Below are 23,365 nucleotides of genomic sequence, written 5' to 3'. Positions count from 1 at the left end.
TCATGGTTAAAAGAAAGAGCTATTCTGACTGCAATAAATGAATCAGCTGATAGGATTAATACCTTACTGCTAGAACAACAAACAACTGAATTACATATGAAGTATGAGTTTGTGGATACAGTAATAAAAGTAGAGGAAACTGTTCATTACCCGAGGCAAAAATTTGAAGACTGGAATGAAACTGCGAAAACTATCGATTATTATTTTTGCAGTTTTAAAATTAGTATAGAAAACTGTATTTGAAGATAAAACTGATTTGAACCTTCTAGTTCCGAATATTCGACGATTCAGGAGTATCAGTCTGAACGTCAGTTTCATTTACGTGCTGAAATGAAGGTTCATCCCGAGGCAAAAATTTGAAGACTGGAATGAAACTGCGAAAACTATCGATTATTATTTTTGCAGTTTTAAAATTAGTATAGAAAACTGTATTTGAAGATAAAACTGATTTGAACCTTCTAGTTCCGAATATTCGACGATTCAGGAGTATCAGTCTGAACGTCAGTTTCATTTACGTGCTGAAATGAAGGTTCATCAGTTCGATAACAGCTTAATAATCGAAAAGAAAAAAGTTCATCAGTTTGAAAACAGTTTCATTATTAAGGCTGTTCAGATTCGATTTAGTCTATTAAAATTAGGGATATTTAAAAAAAAAGTTATTTTATAAGATATAATTTTTTAATGACGTAAACAAATTTAAAATTATTTAATATTTTTACGACGATTGATTTATAATTATTTTTACACCCAATTTATTTCTCTCTCCAATTTTTAAACTTAAACATATATAGTCTCAGTTTTAAGTCAATAAAAATTGGGCATGACTTTCACAAATCAATTCGCAATAAAAATGCAAAACCTGAAGAATGCTTACGTCATTTGAAAATTACGCGATGTATATATGTACAAAATATTTCAATTAATATGATCATAAATTTATAGATAACACTCAATATTTATTGATAGAAACATTTAACCAAGTAATTCGGATAAAACTATGATAGATGATATTAAAAAAAAAAAAAATAATAATTTTTAAATAGAATTAACTTATAAACACTTAGTGGTTATGAAAACTGGATAAAAAATATAAAAAAGCATGCCATCCTTGCGACATATAATATACAGCTTCTCTGAGGCTGCAGTCCTGCTTCTAAGCTCCAATATCATATTTTCAATATTTTATTGATCAGTGCTTACTAATTTCCTCTTCTTATAGTCTCTTTTATTCGAGATAGCATGATTAATTTCGGTTACTAAATCTTTTCTCGAGATTAAATTTGCACCGTTTTTTCCTTGATTAACCCAGCCTAAAAAAAAAAATTAAATTTACATAGGGCAATTAAAAGAAAGACAATACAATATTTCGAATTTTGAAAATTTTTACAATTAATCAACATTGTCTAAATCAAAAAAAAAAAATTGATAAGTTACAATAATACTGTGCCAATAAAATAAATGATATATGCAAGAATTAGAATGTACCAACATCTAATAATTGTTAAGAAAAAATTACTTTTAAAATTTAAACTTTGTTTCTCACGAATTATGTATGCTAAATAGTGTTTTTTAAATATTGTAAATTATATTAATTATATTAATGTTAATATTTACCCAGTAGTCCATCAAATAATTTTTTATTGATCGCTGGTCGAGAATTCGATCCTTTTCCAGTTGCACTGAAATGTACCATCCCATTGCCATAAACATCGAGAAGAGTTTCTCTGACAATAATCTTCCAATCATTATTTTCAGCATATTTCGCGTTGATTAATGTTTTTAGCGTGGCCGATATGAAGAAACCACAGTTTGGAAAAATTTCAACCTGTTGAATGAGTGACAAAAATATTCAATTAATGTTATATGATAAAATTGTTTCTAATGTGATGTGATCTTACCATATTTTCTGTTGGTTTTACGTGCTTGTCCGGAATCTATAAAATTGATAAGATAAAATAAAACAGCGGGTTATTTATTTATGATTGGTTGAACTCTTTAAAAGTTAATTTCAGTATAATTATCAATTATTAATAATTTATATGATTAATAATTCAAAAATTCAAGTATTTACAATTACCTTAGGAATGTTATTTACGTTAGAAACATTTGTTTGTCGCAGTTCGTATAATCTTTGAACAATTAAATAAAGAGATCTTTGAATCATCACATCTCTCAGGGTAACTGTAATTAATGAAGAAAAATAAGTCATTATTGACGTTTTATCCGTTCTTTATTTTTTGTAATATTATATTATATTATAAAAACTTACTTTCACCGTCTGGCAAACACTTAAAAAGCTCAGTTACGATTTGAATAATTCCAGCATCGGTCATCGGAGCGATAGATGATCCTTGGACTTCATTATTTTTACCATTCAAGTTAGAATTTAATATTGGAGGCTTTAATAACTTATCATCAAGTGTTGCGGTTTCACTTTCTGCTCCGATTGTAGACTTTGAGGACTCTATGTCAGTTCTAATGGTTTGGTCATTATCAACTGCAAGTTGTTCTAGATTACTTCTTAAAATATTTTGTACATTAGCAGTGCTAGACGATGGTAGGTGCATAGTTTTTAATCTTTTGTAAGCAATTACTGGAGATGTATGCCCAGTGGTATCTTCAACTATAGAAGAATCAACAGTTTCTAAATTAGTCAATGATTGTTCTACCACAGGATCTTGATTGTCTGTGTAAACATTTGGAAAAGATGATGGAGAGTTGACATTGTTAAAATCTTCGTTGATTTGTGAATTTTGTTGAAATTGAGAACCTGATGCCGAAAAATAAGACAAGACAATAGACCTGGGGAAATAAGCGGTTTTTAAATGTTAAAGTATTTGATGTTAAAAATTCATTTTCAGGAGCTAGTGATACTGGAGTTAAATCAACAACGGAATTCTGAGTCATGAACTTATTTTGTCCACAATCTGGCAGTATTTGTTGTTTAGCAACAAGTTTAGTCGAATGAGAATACTCAGATGAATCAAATGTTGCGAAATTATTTTGATACTCTGGTACTTCTGGAGTTTGATCAAGTACTGTCGATTGAGATGTTGATACACTTTGTAATTCATTCGTTTTCTGTGCGTGAGTTGTTCCTGTTGATGAGAAAGGGCTGCAAGTTGATGATGTATGTTGTGATGTCATATTCTTTTCCATCAGGAATGGAGACGTTGTTTGTTGCATATCTGACAAAACATTAGACTGAGTAGATGATTTATCTCTTGGCACTGTTTTCAAGTTTAGTACACCGTCTTCTTCTACAGATGTCTCATTTAGATTTACCAATGATGCGGACGATGGTGGTTCAGTTGTTGATGAAAAATTTGACAGAGGAGGTGATGTAGTAATCGGCAGCAACTGTACTTCCATCACATTATTTTTAACTGGAGATGTTTGTTTTTTATTTTTTAATGTTGGAAATGATGTTCGACCAACAAGTGATGTCTCTAAATTTGTTGCAGCATTTTCAGCTGGTAATAGATTATTACTGTTTTTGCTTCAAAAATACTTTTATCCAGCCCAATTTTATCATCAATCATTCTTTTGTTGGAATTACTTATTGCTAAATTAGTAATTTTAGTACTCGTTATGTCGTCTGGTAATTTAGGGGACACACTTTGCTCATCGATTGCTTTTTTTCGTAATTCACTTTCATTATCTGAGGAATTGATAAAAGTTATGATTATATATTTTATAGCAAGAAAAAAATTTGATACTGAAATGAGCAGACATCTGACAATTTTTTTTAATTTTTTAAATAAAAAAATTACTGTAATAAATTTAAATATTATTAAAACAATTTTATTTGTAAAAATTTCAAAAAATCTCAAAATTTTTTTGTTTTTTTTTATAACTAATTGATTTGATCGTTAAAATCTCAAAATAGTTAAATGTTTGCTGATTTTAGTGTCATGAAAATTAGTGCATTCTTATTCAACTTAACATAAATAGACCTTCAGCATAGAAAAGTGAGGTTAAAATTGATCACTTACCGCTGATTTCAAGTAATTTATTTTCCACACGGTGGTAATTAAAAAGTTTACCAATTTCACGATGCATTTTTGGTATTGTTGCCAAAGGAACAACATAATGTTCTTTATTCTTTAAACACCAAAGCCTTGCAAATTGTTTTTTTCGTCCACCCATGTTAGCGTTGGATTAGTCAACCCGAAAAATGTAAATTTATAAAAAAATTAAAACGCGAATAATTTTTATAATTGCTATTATACTACGCTCGAAATGAACACCTCTTTAATTTATTTTCACCAGAAGTAAAAAATTTTTAATTTTTTGGAAATTATTTTAAAGAACGCAACTATTACATGCAAGACAACCGCTATATTTTTTATCAATGGCGGAGCTTCAACGACGGTCTCGTAAAGTTGCGCGCATTGCCAGTAGATCGCGTATTATATTGGACATGCTCGCGCACGTCCACGCATGCAGAAGCGGTAGTAGTGGCAACAAGAAGTACAGTATATCTTTAATCGTACAACTTATCACACGTGGCATTTCAAATTTATTATTTTAATTAGAGAGCAAGTAAAAATAATTTGTTGTGATAGTAACTTTTATATTTATATTTTTCATAAATTTACAATGTCTCGCAAGCCTTTGAGAGATCTAAGCCATGAACAGTATCGTGCTCGACTTAGACCTCTCATAAATCAATATGCAAATGAAAATAATCAAGAAAATGGTAATGATGAGATTCATAATATTGACATTGAAATAAATATTAATAATGAAGAACTTATTAATGATAATCAGATTGAAAATTATGCCAATGAAATTCTTGATCAGCCAATGTAAGTACAAATTTTTTCCTTCATATTAATATTTTTACATTTAAATATTATTTTATTCATTTAAAGTTATATTTCTTTTAATCTTTTTGATCATGTATGATAATAAAAGTATATTGTGTTTTTTTTTGTATAAACGCACGGATTTTGATATTTAAATTAATTTTTTTTTTTTTTATTTAGCATTCATAACCTGCCAGTCATACCTGTCATGCAGAATGATCATGATGTACATATGCAAGATGTTCGTGCTGAAGACCAACAGTAAGAAAATAAACATTTGTTTAAATAATCTTTTTATGTTATTTATTTTCTTACAATAATTTTAAATTTTCTTCCAGGTTGATTGACGAGTTCGATCAAAACGAGTTTCCAGGATTTGATATAAATGGTAATGATGAAGATTTATTAAATGTACGAAATATTTTTGAAATTCCGGTTAGAGAAAATGAAGAATTAAATGATGATGAAGATGAAGAGGATGATAGGAGAGCAGTTGATCAAGATGATGATAATAACCTTTTGTATTATGGTGCTGAAATTAGCAAACGAGAAAGTATGTTGGCTATTTTGTCGTTTTGCATAAAACATCATTTAACTCAGACAAGTGTCGCCGATTTGATCGCACTTATTGAATTGCATTGTCCTGGTAGAGAGCTGATTAAAAATAGCCTATATAAATTTCAGCAATACTTTAATTTGGATAAAGAAGATATTAAAAAACATTTTTACTGTCCATCTTGCGCTAAACAACTAAATAATAGCAATGATGTGTGTCCAATGTGTCCCGGAACTAAAAATTCTTATTTTATTGAAATGCCTCTCGTCAAAAATTTACAAGAAATGTTTTCTCGAGAAAATTTTTTCAATTCTTTGCAAAAAAGATTTGAACGGCCATTAATAGATGATGTCATAACAGATATTTATGACGGTGAGTTATATAAAACCTGGACAACTAATGGGTTCTTATCAAGCTCGAATAACATATCTTTTAGCTGGTATACCGACGGTATTCCCGTATTCAAATCTTCAAAGATTGGCACATGGCCTATTTATTTGACTATAAATGAATTACCATTTGAAGAAAGAAAGAAAAGCTATAATATGTTACTTTTAGGACTGTGGTACGGTGAAAAAAAATCACACTTCAATGCATTCTTTTATGCCTACCGAGATGTCTTCGAGAAATTATATACAGGTGTCAAAATTACTCTACCTAGAGGAAATGAAATTACTCTGAAAGCTATACTATTAATGGGCGTATGTGATTTACCAGCAAAGACTGACTGTTTAAATTTTGTGAATTTTAATGCAAAGTATGGATGTCCAGTATGTTATACTGAAGGTGAAATTTTACAAATCGGTGCTAGATCACATTTGCAAGTATACCCATACTGCGACAATCTGCGATTAAAAACTTCCGAAGAGTGTGAAAGACTAGCTTTACAAGCTACACCCGATAGCCCTCAATTCGGAATTAGAGGATCTACAGCGTTATCAAAATTAATGCCAGATTTTATGAATGGGATGTGCATTGATCGTATGCATGCCGTTGATGGTGGTGTTATAAAAAAAATTTTAACTTTGGTGCTTAATATTTCCTACAGACATGAACCATTTTCTTTATATGAAAGTACAGAAATGATAAATAATCGTTTAAAGGTTATCAAACCGCCTAAATTTGTCCACCGCATGCCAAGATCTACTAACGATTTAATTCACTGGAAAGCCTCAGAAATGAAAAATTTTTTCTATTATTATTATTTCATACCGGTATTTGAAGGCATTATGAAAATTGAATACTTCAATCATTGTTTGCTGTTAATTACTGCCATTTATTATTTAAGTTCTGATAGAGTAACGAGAATTATGATTGATCAAGCTGACGACTTATTAAATAAATTTGTTCGAGAATTTGAGCAATTATATGGTAAAAGATTTTCATCCATTAATGTTCATTTGTTATTGCATTTACCTAATTGTGTAAGACTGCAAGGACCGCTCTGGGCTCATGATTGCTATGCTTACGAAGATTACAACGGACAATTACTGCTTCAAATTCACGGTACTAGATACATAGGATCTCAAGTTGCTAATGGTCATAATCATTCAATAAAAATGATCAAATATATGGAAACTATTGAAAATGAAGACATTCGAGATTTTTGTAATAATAAAAAAAAACAATCCAAGATTACGGAAAAAGTATGTGATGATGGATACAGCGTAGGTTGCTACAAAACTCTTCAAGAAATTCCGAACATCATTATAAATGCTATGAATAATAGTAGGATAACAATAAACAATGTTTATATGTGTAAATTTTTAAGATTGTTAAAAAAAAATATATTATACATATCAGAAGAATATACCAGAGAAGTAAAAACATGTACGTCAGTGGTAAAATATATTGATAACAATGTTGAAAAAATTGGCAAAATAATTTGCTTTGTAAAATATTTAAAATGTGAATGTCATCGAAATAACTGTAATTGTGAATTCAAATATTTTGCAGTGATTCATCAAATGGTAAAAAATAATTTTTATGTGGTGAATGGTAATAATTGTATGATTGAAAGCTCTAATTTTTTTTATACTGCTTCAAACACAAATATTGTCCAAGCTATTGAAGTAAATAATTTAATTGCACCTTGTATATATATTAATATTAATAACATTTCATATATTATACATCCTTTAAATGTAAAAAAACTTGAATAAATACAAACATCAGGGACAATTCTAATTTTATAACATGATTAATATAATTACCCCTAACTATTATTATAATTACTCCTGAAAAGCTCATCCATAAAATAAGTGTACATGATGAAATGCAATGAAAAATTTCTAAAAATAATCCTACTTCAATACTGATAAAACTAATTTTAATAATTAGGTTTGATCAGGTTGAAAAAAGATTTTTGACTGGAAAAAATGAATAAAAAATAAGTCTGATTTCAACCTTATCAGACTGACTCCAACAAACAAATTTCGTCAGCATCAATTCAGGTTCATGTTTTATTGTACAGAAGGACGTTCAGTGTCAAAAAAGCTTAAAAAGTTTATACTGATTTAAAACTGGAGAGCCTAAATAATACTTTGGTTTCATTCAGTTTGAACCTTGATGCTTACATCAGGCTCAACAGTTTGATTTTAGTTTCAATTCAGCTCAGTTAGTTTCATGCTAAGTTCAATTCAGCTTGAACAGTTTGACCTAAGCTCAAAATCAGTGTCAACAGCTTTAATTCAAGCTTCAAATTTTTGCCTCGGGCCGCCAGACATACCACCTCATATTCTTTATCTAAAGATTGGTGAACCGATAATGTTGTTGCGTAACTTGAATCCTCCCAAATTGTGTAATGGCACCAGACTATAGGTAAAAACTCTGTGGAAAAATTTAATTGAAGCGACCACCCTTATTAAAACAAAGAATTAGAAAGAATTCAAAATGACTATATTTTTAATCATTTTGAATAATTTCTAATCTTTCAAATCTTTTTTAATACTATCTCTTATGGGCATTTAACATGTGAGATCATTTTTAATTCTTTTTTTTAATAAGGGCATTTTTACAGGAAAGTATGAGGGCAGAAATGTATTCATTCCAAAAATATCTTTGATTCCATCAGAATATCATTTTGAATTTAAGCGTTTGTAGTTTCCACTTAGAGTTTGCAATGACTATTAATAAAGCTCAAGGGCAGAGTTTAAAATTAGCTGGTGTAGATTTGCAAAGTGACTGTTTTTCCCATGGTCAATTTTATGTAGCATGTTCAATAAATCATATGATAATAATATGTACTTAAATAATGTAGTAATAATTGAAAGAAATAAATTAACGTGATAAAAAATAAAAATTTCGTTGATATTTATAAAAATTGCCATACATAAAAAAAAAAGAACATCAAAACATTGATTGATTGAGTGTTAATAATGAAATACTTTTCTCATATATTTAATACTCGCTAACATCGGCCAGCACAAACATTCACTTTTCAATAATTCAAAATTTATATTCATTATTTGTTTGAAATTAATCATTTTGTTTACATTTTTCGTGTAGGTTACACCAAAAGATTTTATTGTATGCCCAGCGAAGCGGCGGGTATGAGCTAATATATATATATATATATATATATATATATATATATATATATATATATATATATATATATATATATATATATATATATATATATTGAGAAACTACAAATTGTCCAGTTCTTATCAGCCTTCAATTAGCCGCCCGAAAACCTTCGTTACCGACACTGGGTTAATTTTAATTGATTTTTCCTGACGGTAGGAGTCCCGGGAAATAGTGGGGATGAACGCCCACGACGCATCCAGTCCGAAAATTATAGAGGAGACTTCGATCCAACTCCCAACTAGCTACACGCTACCAAATCATCCTATCAATCTATTACATTCATACATCCAATTTTATAATTCTATTGTATTAATACTAAGTTTATATTGTTTAATCATATCATTTATTCATTATTGTTGATAAAATAGATGATAATAAAGTTATAATTTATCGTCACCGAATACAAGTGTTTAATTGGTAAAATTAAGTTGTGTGTGAATAAGTTAATAAGTTGTTCATCCTACATCAATCATATTCACCTTGAGGCCTTTGAAGGACGGAAAACTTCAGAGATTTATTGTTCAAGGATTGCTGTGACAATCATCCCAAATATTCTAATCATCGCTGCGTATTGTAAGTAAAGAAAGAATTATTACTGGCAATACGTGAGACTTCGTATCTTCCTAATCAATTTCTACACTCTCTATTTACTAAAAACATGATTTACGTTGTCTGTAAGGAAGCGGATTTCCGAGAGCTGGTGGTCCAAAATTAATATTTAGAGGTTCAACCGATTAAAATTCTTATCCGCGAGGTTGTAGTGGGTTGATAAATAAATTTATCATTAAAAAGAAAAATTTATGTCTCAATTGGCGCTCGGACAGGGACGCCAGCTCTCAGACGGGTAACGTATTTCATGGAAAGTCCAATAAAATAATTGGTTAGAATAAGTAATTCAAGAATCTTGAAAGAAAAACTGCAAAGAAATCACAAATGTCTATAAAAGTTATAAATAATCTCTATAATATTCATAAAATTCTAGTCAAAAATATGTAAAGCATATTATAGTTGAATACTAAAAATTAATTAACCCCCTGAAAAAATTTGGGATTAAGCAAAAAAATTACTATATAGATGAAAACTCTCACGTTTCTCATGAGTCATTATCCATTAATTTATTTATCTAATAATCATTATTTAGTATTTATTATAAAATTAATTCATGTACTTATTTATTTATTTGAATTATATTATAAAATAATCCATACAAGTATCTACGAACTATAAAAATTTGTAAATTGTAAAATTAATTTATAAAATAATTCTGAAGTTATCCGTCATAAATTATAAAATTTTATGTCTTAACGTACTCTCAGAAAATCGGTTTATTTTATAATACTCTAGTAAAAGAAAGTATTCACTTTCCCTTGTGTGCCGAGTCGCATGCCTGAGATCTGTTGTTTATACTTCACATAGAGTCTCGTAGCATCAACATAGAGTCGACGCCTGTATATTCGGGTCTATTGTGTCGCACACTTAAGTTAGTCATTACTGAGAATCGACCGGTTTACGACACTAATTATTGGGAATAATACTATTTTATTAAAATTTACTGCCGTCGGAACTCTCAAAATAAAAACACTTAGTAATTATAACTATTTATTTCTCGATATGGCGTTGTTAAATCAAAACTATTTTGTTTATTTCTCAGATTATATTAACTGAAATAATTAATTACTATATTAAATTTCATCTATTTATTTTCAAAATATGTGAAGAAAAATAATAAGATTTCCTTTTCGGTCTAACAATATACACAACTGAAACTTAATACTTTAATTATTTTTTGAAATAAAATATAATTCATTTCCAATCCCTCTGAGGACATATAATTGTCAGGACAGATTAGACAATGCTCAACTTATTAAAATAATTAATCATTATGGAGAAAGTAATATCAATGAAAATTCCTGAACGTTTAGTCAACTAAATGATTATTGGTAAATAATCAGAAAAACCGGATGTTAAGATAATTGGTAAATCAATCAAAATAATTATTTAATAAAATTATCCTGAGAAACAATTACCGAAAAACAAATAAAATTTCAAAATGATGCCTCGCACCCCTATATTTCGCCCATCGGCACCCGTAACATCTACCTCAAGCCAGAACGATCAGTTTAACTTCGATCCTTTAGTTCAAAACACCGTTCTGTCCCCCACGATACAAAACGAAACATTAAACTTAGACCAATCCCAAGGTCACGTCATGAATAGTACAGCAAATGCTTTAGCCGATCTCGGTAATGTTCCAGATGCCCACGAGAGCGGTGTTCAACTTATAGATGACCCTGAAAATACAAACGGTCCCTCACGTGTATTACAAGAAGTTATTCAACAACTTCGTGCCGAAAATCAGTCCTTGCGACTAGCGCAACAGCAGCTACCCCCGACATTCACAAGTACAACATTGCGCGGAAATACAGTCCCAGTTTCTAATAATAATAATATGGGGTCATTTCCAGGAAACAATATCTTCCACCCCCGTGAGTTATTCCCTGGGCCAAACGCGTCATCGGTACCCCAGTCGCTTCCATCGGGTGTACCTCTCTACTTCTATCCCCCCTTACAAGCTCAGAGCGGAGCTGCGCGTCTACCGTACGCGCCGCCACCAGCCCCACTACCGCGACCGCCAGTACCTCAGTATAGTGTAGTGGCACACTCACAAGCTGCTCCTTCAGCTCCTCCACCGAGACCTCCACTATACTATCATACTCCGGCCCCGTACAGAGTACAGCAGAATACATTACCTCCACCAACGTACCCCTCACGGACGCACGCTACACCAAATGTACCTTTACAGATACCCTCTGCCTATTCAAACCAACACACACACAATACTCCAAGACAGTTTACAGGCCCCGTTCCCGCACAGACGTGGCAATATAACAACACAACGCTACGACTCAACGACATATGCCGTACAGCTAAGTCTTGGAATATTACTTTTCCACCAACCACCAACCGGACATATTTTAGAATGGTATTATCAAAACGAATATATGTTTATTGATTGGCAAACTTTCAAAGAGCATTTTAAAATTTGGCAAGAACATCAGTCTGATGAAGCATTGTTACAAGAGATTTTCTCTTTACAGCAACGCGATGATGAATTAGGAATAGCTTTTATTAATCGTATGCAAGGTGCTTTTGCTCAACTAGAAGAACCCCTTCCGGAAGATCGACAAGTATGAATTATTATTCAAAAGTTCAATTTTCGATTTCTTTCTAAATTTGCTGAAGAACCAATTGATACTTATGCATTGCTTTACAAACGCGTCAGTGCTTGGCAGTCGGTAATAGATGCAGGTAAACGTAACCGAACAGAACGGACGTTTAACACTAAAACCAAAGCCTCTCATGATGATAATAATAATAATAATAATGCAAAATCACGTGCCAAATTAAATGCAGTCGTAGATTCAGACCTTATGACGGCAGACTACACTGATTCAATTACTACTAATAATGATAGAACAACACTAGACGCTATCACAAGTCGTAGTACCCCAAATCCCTTTTACATCCCTAAAAAGGATCCTATAAACACAGACATCTCCACAGCAGCCGATTTACCGGCGCTAGTACAACTCATAGTAGAGAAACTCCAAGCTACCTCTAACCATGTACCATCACCGATTAGTTGCAGACACTGTGGTCGCCCTGGACATATTTCAGACAATTGTTGTGGACGCACTACTGACGAAATCCGCGCCAGAGCAGGTTTACCTCCTCTCGAGCGAAGTATAAATCCAAAAAACGAGTAGGTGCCCTGGTAGCTTCCTCTACCCCCACTAGGGCCAATACAATTGTGGTAGAGCGAACTAAAACTCCTATTACAGACTCACAACCTATTGCATCACAGAATTCCCCCAATAATCATTCTCAGGAATCTACTGTAAATAACATCGATGTAAAATCATTAACATTCTCTGGACAACTTACTAGCTCACTAAATTTAGATTTTTCGGATTCGGAATATGAAGATTACGAAGATGATTCCGATTTAGAAACAATAAATAATGATCCGGATCTTCAAATAAAATCAGATTATAATTAAATAACCGATTACTTGATGCCGATACATAGCCCGGATGCCAATCAATCTTTCGACAGTAATGTAAACTCACCTCCTATACAAACGAGTCGTATGTTAGCAGAAGTAACTATCGGTCCCCATCGAATTAACGTGCTATTAGACAGTGGTAGTGAACGTAGTTATATTTCAGCCAAAGCGTACAAAATTATTCAAGGTAGGGAATTGCAAAAGTTAGGCCCAGACCCTACCAGTACCTTCGGAGTAACTTTAGCTGATTCTGCATCCACGTATACGCAAGGTGGTGCCCCATTCCGTATCGAAATCGACGGTAGATCATTCCTAACCTGGGTGAGTGTCCTTCCAGGATTATCAACACCCATGATCCTAGGACTAGACTTTTGGCAACAAGCGGATGTTCGAGTCGAATCCAAAGCATCCACTTGGAAGCTCGGTGAAAATTCTGTAAGACATCGTTTCCTCTCTAGAAATCACCAGACAGACAAACTATCCCTGAACATACTAAGCTCATCCCAACGTTCTAAGCTAAGTGATGATTCCTCGCGGTAGAGTTTGAGAAAAATAAAAACGCAAATTTAGGAGTCACTAATTTAATTCAACACCGAATCGAAGTAGTCGACGACATACCAGTCCGTTGTAAACCCTATCGACGTAGCCAACCAGTAATGAAAGCACTACACGAGAAAGTCGACCAATTGCTTGAAAAGGGATACATTCGACCTTCTAATAGTAGTTGGGCATGCTCACCCGTAATGGTAGCCAAAAAGAACAATACGTGGCGCATGTGTATAGATTATCGTCCCGGAAATAAAAAGACCAAAAAATCTGCATATCCATTACCTATTATGCATCGTATTTTATCAGGTCTTCGCGGAGCCAGAATCATTTCAACCATCGATCTTAGCGACACGTTCCACCAGATATTAGTTGAGGAAGACAGTCGACAATATACAGCTTTTTGTGTCGATAGCAGAGGCCAATTCGAATATGTTAGAATGCCTTTCGGTTTAGTAAATGCCCCAAACACTTACCAAGCGTTAACCGACCAAGTCCTCCGCATAGTTATGAAAATTATTTACCAAACAGCTAGACAATACGCTTCCGGTGCTCAAGAGAAAATTTTCGCGTATCTTGACGATTGGATCATAATTAGCGATACCTTAGAAGAACATCTAGTTTACTTACCAGCTGTCTTTGAGGCTTTTTGTCAAGCAAGCCTCAAAATCAATGAAGAAAAAAGTCAATTCGGGAGATCTGAAGTAAAATTTCTCGGTTTCATAATAAATAACGAAGGTATGAGTCCCGACCCCGCTCGTCTTGAGCTTATCGCGGATTATCCACGGCCTACTAACCGTAAGGAACTGCGTCGATTTAATGGACTTGGCAATTGGTACCATAAACATCTTAAAAATATAGCTCAGGTACAAGGACCCCTAAATAAACTCACTAGTACTCGAGTAGAATAGAAATGGACTGATATCGAAGAAGAAGCTTTTCAAAAAACCAAAGAAGCTTTACTACAAGCCGCAACACTATCACTACCTGAACCCGTACCCCGATCAACTCCGCTATACCGGTGGCAAGCCCGGGGCCTTTTCTTTCAGGAAGGGACGGAGGAGCCGGAGGAGTAACACCTCGTTAAAAAACCTGGGCCCATCTGGCTCCGGATGGTAGCACCCTGTAAGGGCTCCTGGCTAGGATTACGGCTACTCTTTTGGTTTATGGAATGAACACCACAAACGCAAATCAGTTTACGGTGCAGGGGAGGGATACCCCAGTACCGGCGGCAAGTAGTTTGCAGACGGGCTGCTTGTCGTCGTTAGCCAGCGACCGTTTGGACGGAGGGGTGGACCCCAAGACCCCCCGTCTAGTACAGCTACTGGGAGTATGAAAACGGAGATGGCTGTTCTTCTGGATGAGAGGGACGAGGCAATCGGAAAGGAGGACCGACTCTTAGAAGAGCTCCAGGAACTGATGAAGCCGGCGCTCGCCACCATCAAAGTCAAGAGAACAGTACCTACGGAGTTAACAAATAAGGTTAAGGAGGCTCAGAGGTTGTTATTGGAGACCCTCATCAACCGTGGACGCTGGAAACACAAGCAACGGTTACTGGCAGAAAAGGAAGCTGAGGAAAAACAGTCGCTGCTTGAGCAGCTGACGAAGCAGCAACAAACCTCTCAACAACACGGAGAGCTGACACCAGCCCCAAAAAACAAAAAGAGACCAGCACCCAGCCCACCGATTGGGCTGGAGAAAAATGTGCTGCAGCAACCTGACGGCAGTATTACAGTCGTCACTGCAAGGGGAAAGAGACAGCGCACTGGTGACGAAGGAAATAGATCTGCAGACCTCAACGCCTGGCAAAAAACCGAAGGAACAAACCAAAAGGGGCCGCAGGAGGAACCATTCCAGTTGGTGGAGAAAAAGAAGAGAAAGAAGAAGAAGAAAAAGAAGGCAGAAGGTGCAGTTGAGCATGCAGATGCGATAAAGCCAGCAGGACCAGAGACAGGAACTGGGGGACCAGGACCAGGACGGACTACAGCAACAAGGGAGGAACAAAGGCCGAGGAGGAAACAACGACCGGAGGCAGTGCTGATAAATCCAGGTACGTCCAGGTCCTCTGGTGAAGTACTAAAGGCTTTGCGTTTGGGACTTCATCCGGAGGAGTTGGGATTGGTGATTAAGGCCGTGAGGACTACCAGAAAAGGTGGTCTTCTTATCGAGTTCGAGGGATCTGTAAAAGATCGCGTGACACTCGGTAACAAGATCACTGAAGTAGCCGGAGTAGGCGTGGAGGTACGCCATCTCGCCCCTACTGCTACGGTGGTGGTGGACGGGCTGGATGCTGCTACGACGGTCGAGGAGGTTAAAGAGGCCCTGGGAAATGCTATCGAGGGAATCGTGGACGGGCTCAACGTGTCAATCACGAAACCCAGTAAATGGGGAGGCGTCCGCGCTTTCATCGAGGCTGGACTCGGGACTGCTGCGACCTTGGAGGCCTTAGGCAGGGTCAAGGTTGGCTGGGTGATGGGCCGAATACGCCGCTGGGAACGACTTGACCGGTGCTACCGATGCCATGGTCTGGGTCACTTAGCTGGCTCGTGCAGGGCGGAGGAGGACCGAAGCGGTTGTTGCTGGCGGTGTGGTGAAGCAGGTCACCGGTCAAAGACCTGTACCAAGACTCCGTGCTGCCATCTCTGTGCAGCGGTGGGTGATGGGCGACCCTCAGATCACGTGGTGGGTTCCGGACGTTGTGCGTCTTACCGGGAGGTACTTCGGAAGAAAAATGGCTAAGGTACTGCAGGTAAACCTACAACGATGCAGACTCGCCCTTGATGTGCTGTACGCGAGAAATCGTGACAACAGTGTTGATATTGTACTGGTATCGGAGCAATATCACTGTGTCTGGACCAAATTGGCGATGTGATCAGACCGGCACTGCGGCAATATGGATTCCGGATCAAAGTCGCCTTTCTGTGCGAAATTGCGGTTCAGGGGAGGGCATTGTGTGGGTTGAAACACCAGCAGTTACCTTCGTATCGTGTTACTTCACCCCAAACGAATCTATCGCTGACTTCCGAAAGAGGGTTGATGAGCTTGAAAGAGTAATCAGCCGTCTTGAGGGAGAAATCGTGATAGGTGGTGACTTTAATGCGAAGTCAGTCGGATGGGGTATGGAGTATAGTGATACGCGGGGAAATGAGCTCTCGGACATGACAGTAGGACTAGATCTTGTCATCATGAATGAGGGAAACACACCGACTTTCCGGAGAGCAGGCGTGCGCTGGTCGATCTTAGACCTGACGTTAGCCACTCAACAGATAGCAGGCGTGATTTCAGACTGGGCTGTTTTGGAGGAGTATACGGCAAGTGACCATCAATACATTTCGTATACGGTTCACAGTATGCGGGGAAAACCTTCTACTGTTCCGGAGCGACAGATGAAGCGGAATGGATGGAGAGTGTCGATGCTGGACGAGGTCGTATTCCAAAATGCGGTCTCGGACAGAGTCAACACGCTTCCTGACATGTCTACAGAGTCGCGCGAAAATGTAGAGATGTTTGTCAGCCGAACGATGGAGGTCATTGTTGCAGGGTGCGACGCTGCTATGCCTCGACGTTCTGCAAAATCACGCAGGAAACCGGTTTACTGGTGGACAGCGGAGATTGCGCAGCTCGGGACTGAGTGCTTGCGTCTTCGGAGACAAGCACTTAGGTCGCGAAAGCGAGATACTAGGCAGCAGAAGAACGACGAGTACAAAGCAGCGAAAAAGCGACTCGTCACGGAAATCAAGGCGAGCAAAGGGAGATGCTGGAAGGCGGTCTGCAAAGAAGTAGATGACGATCTATGGGGTAACGGCTACCGGATTGTCACTCAAAAATTTGTAGGCCGTAGTTCAGTAGCAACTATGGAACCCGATAGGATGGAAGAAATAGTCCGCGTACTTTTTCCTGATCGTGAAGATCGGTTGAACATTGAGAGTACACAAATCATTAGCGAGTGCCCACCTTTCTCAGCAGTGGAGTTACGGGAAGTTGTTAGGTCCCTCAAGGTAGGAAAAGCCCCGGGCCCAGACGGTATCCCCGTCGAGGCCTATAAGGTGCTCATAAAAAAGCATGAACAACTGCTCCTTGATACCTACAATGCCTGTATATCGACTGGAGTATTTCCGAAACGATGGAAGCAACAACGGTTGGTTCTGTTGGATAAAGGTAAAGGGCCACCCTATACACCTTCATCCTACAGACCACTGTGTATGCTGGACGTAGCAGGAAAGATTTTCGAGAGTCTTATTAGAAATCGACTGAGAAAGGAAGTAAACGACGCTGGTGGCCTGGCGGAAAGTCAGCACGGTTTTCGGCCGGGTCGCAGTACAATTGGTGCCATTTCCGAAGCGCTTTCATTTGCAAAACGTGCCTGGATGGGCTGCAAATAATCCCGTCCAGTATGCATTATGATGACCTTCGATGTCAAGAATGCATTTAATTCGGCCAAATGGTCGGATATAATGGAAGCATTGCGGAAATTAGGTCTACCCGGGTATCTCATAAACATCATAAGTGATTACTTAAATGATCGCTTTTTGATGTGTGAGACAACTATGGGAGAGGTGATGAAGGAGCTCAGTGGAGGAGCAGCTCAGGGCTCGGTCCTCGGACCAGAACTCTGGGTTATCCTCTACGATGCACTTCTGCGCCTAGATCTAACGACAGAGGTACAACTGGGGGGATTTGCCGACGATGTAGCGGCGTTGATCCTTGCGCGGAGTGAAAGCGAAGCTCAAGGATTAGAAAGTCTGGTCGCAAAGAAAATCGACACGTGGCTCAATGAGCACGGAATGGTGCTGGCCACTGCGAAGACGGAGATAGTGGTTCTCACGACTCAAAGGTGGTTTCCGAGTCCTTTTCGAACTCTCGTTGTGGACCAACATATCGAGAGTCGAGGGTCCCTGAAATACCTTGGAGTGACGATCGACTCGAAACTAACATTTCGAGAACAGATCATCAGTGTGGCCACAAAACCGTCAACAACGGTGGCGAATCTCTCGCGGTTGATGCCAAATGTCGGGGGGCCAAGGAGTAGCCGTAGACGAGCTCTCATGTTTCTAACTCGATCATGCTTTATGGAGTAGATATCTGGGGAGAAGCACTCAAAGTAGAGAGAAATCGGAAACGACTAGCGTCAGTACAACGGAGAGGCGCACTAAGGATTGCTTGTGCATATCGAACGGTGTCGGAGGCAGCCGTACTGGTCATCGCTGGTACAATTCCGATCGACCTACTTGGTTTTGAGAGGAGACGTATTTGGGATGCCAGGCGGGCTGGTGAAGAACCCTTGATAGATGTCAGAAACCGAGAACGCGAGGAGACCTATGCACTCTGGCAGGAGCGCTGGGACTCTAAGGAAAACGGGCGGTGGACTTTTAGACTCATTAAACGAGTCCGTGAATGGATCTTGAGGGACTGGGGGGAGGTAGGTTACTACCTTACACAGTTTCTCACCGGCCATGGACAGTTTAACGAGTATCTACATCGTATGGGGATCCGAAACGTTCCCTACTGCGCATATTGTCCAGGAGTTGTTGACTCCGCCGAGCATACCTTCTTTAACTGCAGACGTTGGTCTGAAACACGGCTACGTTGGCAGGATCAGAAGGCAATGCCTGCACGGCCTGAAGAGGTCGTCCCTTGGATGCTGGCGACTAAAGACAACTGGACAACAATGACGGGGTTTGTAAAGGAGATACTGTTGGAGAAGAAGAAGGAAGAGGAGACGTCGATGGAATAACTGCAGGAAATGAGGAATGAAGAAAGGCGGAGGATTAAGCTGCAGGAGCAGCATGGAGGGGGTCTGGTACTGCGAAGTAATGCTAACTCGGTCCCGCAGTATCAGGTACAAGAGAGGGGAGGGTTTTAGTGAGTAAAAATCTCACAACACCGGCAATCCACCATCACCAACATCTTGCCGGTGTCTTTTGAAGATTTCCCTCCTCTCGCCCAAAAAAAAAAAAAAAAAAAAACCTGAACCCGATCGCCCTATCGTCTATACACTGACGCCAGTAACACCGGTTTAGGCGCGATATTAACCCAATATAATGACCAGGAAGATCGTGAACATTTAATCATATGTTTAAGTCGTCCCCTTACTAAAGCAGAGTCTAACTATACAACCACCGAAAAAGAATGTCTTGCTGTTGTTTGAGCCTTACGGAAACTCCGAGCATATTTAGAGGGACTTCCAGTAACTGTATACACCGATCATTCCGCCTTAAAATGGTTATATAGCTTAAAAGACCCTGCAGGTCGTTTAGCCCGCTGGGCCATAGACCTCTCAGCTTATAATCTTGAAATTATACACTATAGGGGAACACAAAATGAAGCCCCAGACGTACTATCTAGACTTTACGAGGACATGAACATTACTGACCATATTGCCACCACTCTAAGTAGTATAAATACACCAAACTCTTGCTGATACGATGAGAAACTTCGCGTAGTACAAAAATTTCCTGACCAATATCAAGAATGGAAGTACGAAAATGACAGACTATACTACTATCGGCCTTCAGCCACTAAAGAAATACTAGGTGATTTAAACGCCTGGAAAATTGTCCTCACCGAATCAGAAATTAACTCACATATAGAAAAGTTCCATTGCGATGTACAAGCTGGTCATTTAGGCATAGATAAGACCTACTGGCGTATACGAGAAACACACTATTGGCCAGGCATGTATCGAGACATCTCCTCTTTTGTAAGCTCTTGTGAAATTTGTATTAAAACAAAAAGCAGCCAAACCAAACCGCAAGGATATATAGGAACTAGACCACCTACACAACCATGGACCATTATCTCAATGGACACGATAGGTCCTTATACAAAATCCGTATCAGGCCATCAATATGCCCTAGTAGTAGAGGATATTTATACCCGTTATCTTGAAATTTTCCCCCTTCGACAGCAAACAGGTCTGTCAGCCTGTTAGGGAAATAGCCAAACATCTGTGTAACGTGTTATGCCATTGGGGACCCGTACGACAAATTATCTCAGATAACGGTAAAGAATTTATTAACAAAAATCTTCAAACTCTATTTCAACAATATAACATTCAGTTTACTCCAACACCGATAGGGCACCCATGTGCAAACCCCGTAGAACGGTGCAATCGTACCATAAAACCTATGATTGTAGCTTTTACCAGCCAAAACCAACGTGACTGGAATTTCCACCTCCCGAATCTAAAGCTCGCGTATAATACCGCAGTACATACAGCTTTAGGGGTATCGCCATTCTATCTTAACCATGGGCGCGATCCACATCTCATATTAGACCAGTACGTTACCGGAGAAATGACCGAAACTGATACTGCTCTGTGGAAAGCTCGTATCGACCGCATGGATGAACTTAGGTACTTTGTCGAACGTCACATGCTCAAAGCTCGGGATCGTACGCGTAAACAATATGAGAAACGATTTTCCACCAAATTGGTTGACTTAAAAATTGGTGATCAGGTTTACTATCTAAACAAATGTCTCAGCAAAAAAGCCGATGGTTACAGTGCAAAATTAGTACCCAAATATGCAGGTCCCGCGGTGATAACCGAAATTATTAGTCCTTTAGTAGTTAAATTAGCAGACTCTTCAGGTAATAACCTCGGCACACACTATTTAAACGACTTAAAACTACCGCGCAGATCTAAAAAAACCAATTTGTTACAGGTTTCATCTGAGAGAACGTTCATCATGTCATTAATAGCGACACCAGAGTCCTCAAGCCAGGAATCTTTGATTCTTGGGTCATTAGCAGAGGCTCTGGACTCAGATAACTCACCACCATCTCGCACTCTTTCTAACTGTACATCTCCATCTTCATTACTGCCCCCGCTACCAGCGTCAGCCGAGGAGCCAACGACACCACAGGACATCGAGCTGTCTGACAACACGGTACCCGAGTCAGTCGAGGTATCAAAACCACATCTGCCGGTAAATAAGGAGAAGGGTCCATCTCTTATGTCTCGACTGGCCAGCAAATACACGCAAGAAGTGGCCCAAGGCGTCCAAGATGTGAATCATCGCTTCGAAGCTATCGAACCCAAGCTACAACTACTGGGCCATGCGCTTGAAGTGAAGAGCGACACCATTGCTGATGCAAAGACTCAGGAAATAATTCCTGAACTCCAGCCTACCATCTTCGACGTTGGGAGAACTGCTGACAACAAAGCAGCCATACCAGTATTGGCCAGCCAACCAGCCTCGGCATGCGGCCCCAATGCTGGACTCAAGGTTCGTCGAGAAACATCTAAACCGCCTCCAGAAGGTGCTAATTTTCCACCATCACCAGTACTGTCCAACATGGCAGCTCGGGGAGAGCTTCCAGAGGATTTCATGAAGACGCACATAGCCACTGGGGCTATAAGAAAAGCTGCACCAGCTAAGTCTATGATGGTAACGTACGCTCATTCGCTACCATACTCACAAACGACACCAGCTGCCCAACACAGCCCATCAATGTCAGCTCAAGCTGCTTTTGAGCAATTCCTTAAGGATACGGTAGCAGAATCAACGTCAGAAGCCGACCCAACTCAAGAAGTCCTGGTCCACAATGGAATACGTCTTGTAGACTTCGAGACATTCCGCAAGGTCATCCGTAGAGCCTGTCAAGCTGCTAAGCCAATTTACCAGCAGCCCAACCTACAAGACTCATGGACCCAGACAGTCACCACATAGGCGCAGTCGCTTTTCATTACTGACGCCCGTCAGAATTGCAGACAACGCGACCACAAAATCGCACAATGCCGTTTACCCTGGCGACCTGATGTGTCATATCTGCTATCAGGACCAGGTGACGACGGAAACGTGTTTCCGTCCCCACGACAAAGAAAAGAAGGACCACTTCAGAGGCCGTTGCCAACGCTGTGGAGTACCAGTCCGATATTTTGATCCGCAGTGCAGACACTGCAATGCTCGCTGGCCCGGGTACCGTAACTGGATTGGAACCAAGTATACTGCCCAAGACATCGAGAGGTTCCACAAGACGCACTTACGTTCATTGAACAAATAAGTTCGTCGTTACCGTACCCACCACTACTTCATTTATTCATTATTCATATTTTTCATTATTAATTATTCATATTTTTCATTATTAATTATACTACTATTATAGCTGCTATTATATTACATATTATAATTTCAACCATAGTTACCACATTAAACAAATATTATTATTCAGTACTGTTCAAAAAAAAAAAAAAAAAAATATATATATATATATATATATATATATATATATATATATATATATATCATAACTTTTCTTTTAATAAAACTATGTTAAATACCACTCATCAACATTTAATTCAAAAATTTATGCCAGTAATCTTCTTTGTTTACAGCAGCAGTAGCAGAGCAGTCAAGCAATTTTAAACACTATTTATTTATTTAGTTATAATTCAATCTATTCTTTATGTTAACAGCTTTTATCTACTACTATCTACTGTCAGGTCAACCCTAAAGCGATCGAAGTCTCGGAGAGAAGTCTAATCCATACTGAAGGACCCGAATCACTTTTAGGCTTGACCGTCACTGTTAACATCCTCAAAACTTACTTCTATTTATTTCTTATTAATCTATTTATTGAATTATTCTCTAATTATTCGAAATCAGGCGATTCACTTGCCACCTATCCATCCTATCACCTATCCAGGCGATTTACTTGCCACTTCATCCCATCACCTAACAGGCGATTTACTTGCCACTCATACTATCACCTAACAAGCGATTACTTGCCACTCATACTCAGATTTCACCAATTCAGTCACCTACCCAAGTGAATACTATTTCCAATAATTCT

At 37.9% G+C, this 23,365-nt stretch overlaps 3 protein-coding genes across 3 annotated transcripts; all 3 read left to right on the top strand.

Moving 5' to 3' along the window:
• The first annotated feature begins 4,602 nt into the window (after positions 1–4,602).
• Positions 4,603–8,927, top strand: LOC141537910 (uncharacterized). The gene is made up of 4 exons (XM_074259115.1): positions 4,603–4,811; positions 4,992–5,072; positions 5,150–7,125; positions 8,875–8,927. Exons 1-4 carry the CDS (start codon positions 4,603–4,605, stop codon positions 8,925–8,927), a joined length of 2,319 nt encoding a protein of 772 aa, XP_074115216.1.
• A 289-nt stretch (positions 8,928–9,216) lies between these two features.
• Positions 9,217–22,726, top strand: LOC141537986 (uncharacterized). The gene is made up of 2 exons (XM_074259219.1): positions 9,217–9,531; positions 21,235–22,726. Exon 2 carries the CDS (start codon positions 21,259–21,261, stop codon positions 22,240–22,242), a length of 984 nt encoding a protein of 327 aa, XP_074115320.1. The 5' UTR covers positions 9,217–9,531; positions 21,235–21,258; the 3' UTR covers positions 22,243–22,726.
• LOC141537908 (uncharacterized) lies at positions 19,314–21,245 on the top strand. The gene is made up of 3 exons (XM_074259114.1): positions 19,314–19,409; positions 20,629–21,160; positions 21,235–21,245. The coding sequence occupies exons 1-3, from the start codon at positions 19,314–19,316 to the stop codon at positions 21,243–21,245; spliced, it is 639 nt and encodes a 212-aa protein (XP_074115215.1).
• Positions 22,727–23,365: the final 639 nt, after the last annotated feature.

The sequence above is a fragment of the Cotesia typhae genome, unplaced genomic scaffold (assembly GCF_013202065.1).
Source record: "Cotesia typhae breed Kobodo isofemale line unplaced genomic scaffold, CoteBio_Ctyphae contig_20, whole genome shotgun sequence".
Classification (NCBI taxonomy): domain Eukaryota; kingdom Metazoa; phylum Arthropoda; class Insecta; order Hymenoptera; family Braconidae; genus Cotesia; species Cotesia typhae.
This window is presented reverse-complemented; position numbering and strand designations above follow the sequence as displayed.